Raw genomic sequence first — 8,166 nt, forward strand, 5'->3', positions numbered from 1 at the left:
TGAAAGGATGCCAGACTTGACTAATAAAACAACAGATGCCCACGAAGCATGAGAAAAGTTTGAACTAACTGCCTGAGAGACAACCCCATTAAGAACACAGCAGTTGCAATCAAGGATAGTGCAGAAAACTCAAACAAGGAATAAAAGAGAGAGATAACAATAATGAGTTAGCAAGTCAAGGGCAAAGAGGAATAAAATTAGAACTCTCTGTTTCTGAGAGCATAATGGAGACCTCAGAAAGAGATTGCTGCTGATACAAAACCAAGTGTGGATAGGTTCAAGAAGAACTATACCAGTATTCCTCAGGGATGTTAGGGTGACACTGGGAGTCTGTTTACTCCAAACAGTTCCTAGGATACTGAACTTGTCAGTAGGTGAACTATCAGAGAAAGAGTCCTAAGATTCCTCTTAGAAACCTGCCTGGTTTGGTGCTCCAGAAAGGGTCTGAAAAGTGGTAAGAACCTTGGGTTCTTCTTCAGCAGTCAGAGTAACTGGAAGCTCATGTTACCACAGCATCCATTATTGTAGGGTGCTTCCACAGCCACTGTTGTCTGAGGCATTTAATGTGTAATTTTGGAAAAAGATAGGCAAATGCAGTTCTTTATGGCCCAGCTATGCTACTCAGGAATAACAATTCCTCTAATGAAACATTTATCAATGAGAGGAGTGGCCGCTGTAAAATCCCAGACGTAAAGACTGAAATATTTCATGTAGGCTTCAACTGAAATCATATTGAAATTACCTTAGTCTCTAATACCATGTTCAATTTCCCTTCCTGGGATAAATGCAGTAAAATCTGACAGCAGATCTGAAACCATTCTTCAAAACTTATAAAAACGTAAGTTTTGAAGACCTGTTCAGACACAAGATAGTGGGAAAAAATAGGAAAAATCAGTAAAGAAATAGCATAAAATCCAGTTTTCGCTCACAGAACACTCATTGCCTCCAGGGGACTTCCACCTGCAGAGGAACATAATGCACAGCCTGCCCTGAGAGGGCAGGTATGTGTTAGTTCATATATGGGTGCAGAATGTATATATATCAGGCTTATATCAGGATGCCTCAGAGTAAATGACAACAGAATCTGATACATATCCTGTAGAAAACAAATCCTTTGGTTTCTTTGATTGCTCAGGCTAACATTTAAGTGTTCATTATTTTAAGCTCTGTAGATAATAAATTCAGTGACACTGGGTGATGTAACATTTAAATTAGAATTCTTGTTGCCTTTGTTCAGCATCTTTATTCACCATTCTTCTACACTCCAGTTCATGGTGGCTGGAAACCTTGTCAGCTCTGGGTCACTGGCTGTAAAGAAGAATGCTGTGTTCAGATCAGCAGGGCAGAAGGGCTTGATTTCATTGGTTTGTTTTCAGAGTTAAAGCAAAGAAGTTGCAAGACATGGAGAAGGGATATTACAAGAATGTGAAATTAAGATTACTTCAACCAACTCAGAATTTCACCCTCAGAGAAAAACATAGATGGGGTGAGAGTTACTGTTTAAATTTCAATGCTTTTTTTTTTTTTTAACTGTTGAAGAAAGAAAAATTTAGGTTGTTCAAAAGCTCATTTACATGCAATCACAACTTCTAGAAAAAACTTTCTTTTCTTTCTGAATGACTTACACAACTTGGAAAATTCAAAACAGTGCCTGGCTATGATTGAGTATGTCAGTTGAGTGGTTTTCTCTTTCCTTCTTCCCTACAAACCTGCTGACAGGGGTTCAGAGGAGTTAATGTGAGAAACAATCAGCTATGGAGTGTCACCATACACTGTAGACCCAAAGCCTCATAACAAACAGGCAGCGGGAATATTTCACAGGAGTCACTTACTATGTTTGCTACTGTGCAGCCACTGATAAGAATAACCAAGTTCTTCTAGAAGGAATATCCATGTTCATTTGTTACAGGAAAGTTGTGCAAGTGTTTTAGAATCAGCTAGGAAGGGTTTTGTCCCCTTTGACTTAGCATGCCTAGACCTCTAACCACAATGAAACATCAGGTTATACAGATTGAACTGAACTTGTGTGGCAAGTCCTACACACAGAAACAAGGGAATGGTCTTTAGCCAAGGTACTCATTTCAGCCTGAAAATTCTGAAAATTATGTATATAACTGTAATTTTTAAAAAGGCCACTTAACTTCAACTCCAGGAGAGCATTTTTTGATTATTCAGTTTTTCAAACCCATGTGAATTTTATGGCTAAGCAACTTCAGGTTGCAAAGCTTGAATTTACTATGCATGCACAAGAATTTAGTCCTCAAAGGTGTTCTGTGATGTGTTTAAAAATAAAATTGGCATTAAGTCCACTGATGACAAGACAAAATATATTTTTGGTAAGAAATAGAGGTTAATATAAAACTGCAACCAGCGACTTTTACCTGTAAGATGGTGTGCACAGCATGTGTAACAGGAAAAATGCCTTCAGTTGGTGATAAACAGTTTGAAAAATCAATATAATATCCAATTTTAAAGGAGTCCAGAATTAAAGTAATCACTGCAAATAATGTAATCCCACCTACAAATGAAAAAGATATTAGAAAATTTTAATGTATAGTTACAGTGTCTAGAGACCATTTAGGGGAATGAAAGTTGATCAATATCTGTGTTCTTGTTTAGGGAAATAAGGGTAGATCAATGCTCACGAAGATAATTGACTCCATGAAATAAGTGCCTCTAATTCATGAAAGCCTGCCCAGTACATTAAGCAAGGATATCTCTGGACAGCCCCTGCATGGCCGGTGTGGAGTCACCAGCCCTGCACTGACCAGGACATTCAGCACCTTGCAGAGTGCCCAGCTCTGGGCAGGATCAGCTTCCCAAGTGACAGTGGCACTGAAGCAGCCACACAAAGCATGAACTACTGCCCTGGCAGCCCCACAGCAAACTGGGCAGTCCTGGGCAGCTGAACAATCCCCTTACAGTCTCCCAGCCCAAACCTCCAGTGGGAAATAACACAATCACTCGGTGTGCCCTACCCATGGCTCAGAGGGTCACACTTTAACCCAGAGACCACAACTACAATGAGCTGTATGGTTTATTCTCCTAGAAAGGAACCAAAGCATCTACATTTCACACTCACACAAAAATATCCTAATATACTACTCTAAATATCCTAAAGAACTTTGAAATACATTTCCCCTTGTTTATTTTTTTAAATGATTATTATTGGGTTTGTACCTGCATGACTAAGCACAACTGGCAACAAGATTACTGAACCAAACTCTAAGGCCTTAATTTCCTTGTTTTGGTTTGTTTTGAGGGTTTTCTTTGTGGATTGGGGTTTTTCTAATTTTTTTAGGTTTTTACTCAAACAAGCTTTCCCTGGATTTAATTTGGACTTACTTGAATGAAGACTAGATAAAAATTTATTCACGGACCTTAACCAGACCTTAAGATATAAACCAGCATCAGTATCTCAATTGTTCTTTGCAATTCCTCACAGAGTAAATAACACCACTAGTGTTGACTTTGAAGAATATTCATCTTTTATAAGAGGCACAACCTCACTTCCATATAAGTACCACATGTTCCACTTGACTTGCGACAATAAAAAAAGAACACTAAAATGAAAGTTCATTTAATTAATAATACCTTTATTGTCAAAGTTGCAGTGATACAAAGTAAGTAGAAATTATATAAGCATGCTGTAATTTTGTTTATTATTTCATTGACCCTTTAAACAAAAATAGACTTCAGAAACCTTTTCAATCATAAGGGTATGAATTCCAGTAGGATTTTATGTTTCTGTTTTACAATCTCTCTATAACAAAAACAGTGTCAAATTACCAGTTGAGTGTAATTTCTACCAAGAGCTAAAAACTTTTGCTTTAATATTGCGAAATCTAAAGCCTCAGATCTGCACTTCATGCATGTGCATAATCCCATACAGTATGTTAACTTACATTTCTTAGGTCAGCTAATTTGTATTCTAACACATGTAATGGGACTAGAGCCCACATTTAAATAGATGTGCCATTTTCATTATGTATGAAAGTAAATGTTACCACAAAATGTGAAGCCATAGGCTACTCTTGAGATCAAATTATATGTTTCCTTCCTTGTCTAAAGAATTTAAATAATTCTGAAATAAATTAGAATTGCTAATTCTGAAATAACTCTGTCTGAGGTAACTAGACATGCTCTGAGCAAGATGTTAGACTAGATGACCTTCAGAAGTCCCCTCCTAACTGAATTATTCTATAATTGATTATGTGATTTATGGTTTATTTAGAAACTATGCAGGAAACCGCCTGTTTGTCTGAAATACATCTGTGTTATGATTGTTTCAATAAGAAGGCAAAAGCTATCTTCTGAAGTAAAAAGATATAAATCACTGTCTTCCAGGGACTAGAAGACTTTATATGACTCTTTTGATGTTAGATTGTTTCATTTATTCAAATGGTCACTACATGCTTCTGACAATTACTCAGGTGGTAATACAAGTGTATACAAGGTCTCCAACATGCTTATTTATGGGCTTCAAAAGAGAATGATTGTGCTAATTTGCTTAGTCAAAAGCCAAAGCACAACCATAATGACCATGCACATGGTATGTTAATAGTTTTTTTGTTAACATTTTGTGATGGAAACTTCAGTAGTATGTGCTAGTACTAAACAGACACCAGTAATTTCAAGGAAGATAATTCCACTGCTTAGCTATTTCCATTTGAAATTTTAAGAAATGTGAAATGATTGCGACTGAGTGCTGTTTCATCATTTTTCCTTTTTGAACATTTGTTGAAACCTGCATATCTTAAGGGATTAATAATAGGATTTTCAATATTGCTAAGTGCTGGCTCATTTCTTCCTACTAACCATCAAGAAGAACAAAAACCATAATGACACAGTTGCACAAATACTACTCTCACCTTAAAATATTGTTCAAATAATTGGCAATCCAATGCGGGCAGTAAAAAGATACAAGTTGAAGTCTGTCAAGAGCTTTTTAAGTTGACTCGTTGTCAATATTTTAAACAGAAGCTGTGCTGATAAAGAATGTGATAAAATAAAGCTGTTTGTGAGGCCAACTGATTTTTGTTTTGAGTTCTCTGGCTCACTTCACTGAACTTTCCCAAAAAATGATCAGAGAGCTTTTCCTAGCAGGAGACCATACTTAGGGGAATAACTTTTGGGTAAGTCAAGGGAAGACTTCCTGAGGTTCCCTGTGGTTATTTGGGTCAGGATAACTGTGTTGTATTAAAGACAGAGGTCTCCCACAAACTTTTCCCACATTCAGACTAGGAGTGGTTCTTGGTCAACCATGCAGGCGGGAAGAACCGAGCTCAAGGGTTCACACAATTGACACCTTGGTGCAGAAAAGCTTGAGGAAACCTTCCTGTGAGCAATTATTACAAACTGATCATCTGTCCTTCTAGCATTGCTAAACATGTACAAGGAGTCAGTTACAGGAGGTTTTTGTTAAATCATTCCATTTCAACATTTGTCAGAGCAAAACGGTCTAAGTAGGCAATTGCCACCACTTTTACTAAAATTATATTCACAGTTTGAAAGGATTCATGAAAATACACTCATTTTATACTGTTTAATACAAGGACATTTGCTCTCACAATTACAGCAAGGAGATGTTCTTCAAAAGTAGCTGAGAGCGCTAGCAAAAAATTGCAGAAAGCTTTCTGTGGAAAAACTCAAAAAAATATGTCTGTCCCACTCCACCCTCCCCTTTCTTTTTGGACTTTTAATCTTTGAGATAAAAGATTTCTATGACAAAAGCACTGATAAAGAGGAGGGCAAGGGGTATCTTGGCAGAGGAATTGCCACCTGGGTTTTTCCTTAGCTCAAATAAGTTTTCTTTTACCAGTAGAGGATAAAGGAGTTGTACAGACTTGTTGTAACTACAAGAAACTCCCAAGAATAGGAAAGTGTAGGTCATTCCCTAAGGGCAAATTTGTTGAATTGCAGCCTAGACATCCAAGAGAAGCCATGGAAGCCGCACCACTTGAGAAGCCAGTACAAAGAACCATCCTGTGCTGGTAAAAGAAATGGATAAGGTAACCAGCAGTTCAATCCAGGATCTTATTTCTAAGTTTCTGTGACTCCTTATATTCTGTAGGACAAATGAAATGCTGTGAATGCGGCGCCAAAAGAAAGAGGGCAGGGGATCCTGCTATACTTACCCATGCTAGGCAGTATTTATTCCATATTTAGGAGGGGAAAGCTACCCTCTGTGTAACAAAAGCATAGCTTGGTCCAAGGTAGGATCAAATTAAGCCTTGCACGAATTTCAGGAGGTTGTAAGCCACATAAGCTAATAAATGAAAAATGCCTGAGAGATGAATATTGACTTAGAAATTATTAAATAATCAAGAGGAACAATTCAACACTTGGTATGTGAACTCCATTCATTTCAGGAAAGAGACTACAGACCATGGCTGTACATTAGACATTAAAAAAACCCAGGTTTTCTGTCAGCAGTTCATACACAAATGTCAACAGTTGCAAAGAAAATAAACAATACACAAGCACCAAAATTGAGAACAAACTACACTTCCACAGCACAACCTTACTTTTCAAAATAATCAGGTGTCAGGTGTTCTTGGAATTTTCATTTAGATACTTCATTAGCTGTTGTGAAAACTAACTGTTGTGTCATTGTTAGGAATGAAACATTGTTAAGAAGTCAACATTTTATGGAAAAGTTTTCTTATAACATTCCACTTAAATACTTTCTGATCTATCATTTACAGTGCTGAGACTGAAAGAGGAAGAGGCTGGTAAAACTGGGGTTGCCTATTATTCCACAAGCACTGATGTATGCTGTTTCTTTTTCTTGGTACCCAGAAACACAGCATTCCTGTCACTACGACTCTGTGATGTGCTCCCCAAACACCTTCTCTCAATATACCTTTAGATCCCCACTCTGGTATGCACCTGACTCTGCAGACAAGGGCCAGCACATCCCAGCACTACCCTGGCAGACTTGCATACTTTTTTTGCAAGTGAACGGTCATTTTAGATTCCTTGCTTAACTGCTTTATGTTCTAATCTACAAACTGATCTGGTCAGGGATTTTATTCTCTTCTGTCTAAGTCTAGATGTTTCTTGTAGATAAAAAAATGCTGCTAGCAAGGATTTTCTTGCTATTTTCTAAGTCTGTGAGAGACTTTTCTCTCTCACAGAAGAGGTAGCAGAGCTATGTAAACACCCAAGCCACCTGCAACCTTGAAAAGTCTTGTTTATGGTATAGTAGAAAAATATTTTGACAATGGATGTTTTAGGATTTTAGCCAATCGCCCCAAGGGGTGGCTGGTCCTTTGTCCAATTAGACTATGAAGAAAAAAGTCTATAAAAGAGTTTGTAAAATAATTAAATAAATCAATCTTGCTGCACAATTCCTGCCTGCTGGATCTTCTCTCCTCCTCCTCCCTATGGCTGCGGGACATGGTGATATACCCTAGGGCCCAGGCCTGCAGTAATAGTTTCTAAAGCATCACTGTACACATATAAACAGGAATCTCTGATATACATTGGTATAGAGAGCACTTGAGGACCTTTCTGACTGGAACTACCATAAAGTAAGTTGCATTATACCATCTGGAAAAGGTGATAATTGCCTCTTCCACTGGCTGTATTTCATTTTTCAAGTTTCACCAAACCAGTCTGGTAAGGAAAAAAGGCTCCAGAGCTTTCAGCACTATAAATGGTAGGTTGGAAAGTGAGGATGTTTAACAAACAGCTTCCCCATGCAATCTCCTCGTATGTTCAGCTTATGCATATATTTACTTTAGAGTGCACTGCATGTGCATTGAGTCTGTGATGCCTCCCGGTAGGGATGGAGAGGGTAACAAAGAGGTAGCAGACACAGGTGATGGCACAGGTGTCTCTTGTGCAGTACCATCCTTTGTGCCATCGGCCCGTACTTACACTTCAGCCAGCGGGCTCCGGCGTGTGTGTCCTTGTCCCGGATCAGCCTCCTCTGCGTGCAGCTCCTGCAGAGGTACCACAGCATCCACAGCAGCTGGATGAGCATCAGCGTGATGAGGTAGGAGAGCAGGTGGCTCTTGCTGATGCCCACGGCATGCACAGCCCAGGCGAAGGTGAGCAGCAGCCCGGCCAGGAAGAGGTTGATGCCGTACTGGCTGCTGAGGATCTCGGCGTTTTTCTGCGGGTAGCTGCCGCCCACCGCGGGGCACCCGGCGGCTTGCT

The 8,166-nt window shown here is 38.9% G+C and overlaps 1 protein-coding gene across 1 annotated transcript in view; it reads right to left on the reverse strand.

The window, feature by feature from the left end:
• Nucleotides 1-8,166, reverse strand: part of OTOP1 (otopetrin 1) — a 14,109-nt gene that overhangs the window by 5,562 nt on the left and 381 nt on the right. Inside the window, exons 2-3 of the mRNA XM_017727528.1 lie at nucleotides 7,885-8,160; nucleotides 2,382-2,518 (exon numbers count right to left, since the gene is read on the reverse strand). Of these exons, the coding sequence (XP_017583017.1) occupies nucleotides 2,382-2,518; nucleotides 7,885-8,160 (413 nt within the window). The remainder of the gene's footprint in view (nucleotides 1-2,381; nucleotides 2,519-7,884; nucleotides 8,161-8,166) is intronic.

This window comes from Corvus brachyrhynchos, unplaced genomic scaffold (genome assembly GCF_000691975.1).
Source record: "Corvus brachyrhynchos isolate BGI_N302 unplaced genomic scaffold, ASM69197v1 scaffold80, whole genome shotgun sequence".
Lineage (NCBI taxonomy): Eukaryota > Metazoa > Chordata > Aves > Passeriformes > Corvidae > Corvus > Corvus brachyrhynchos.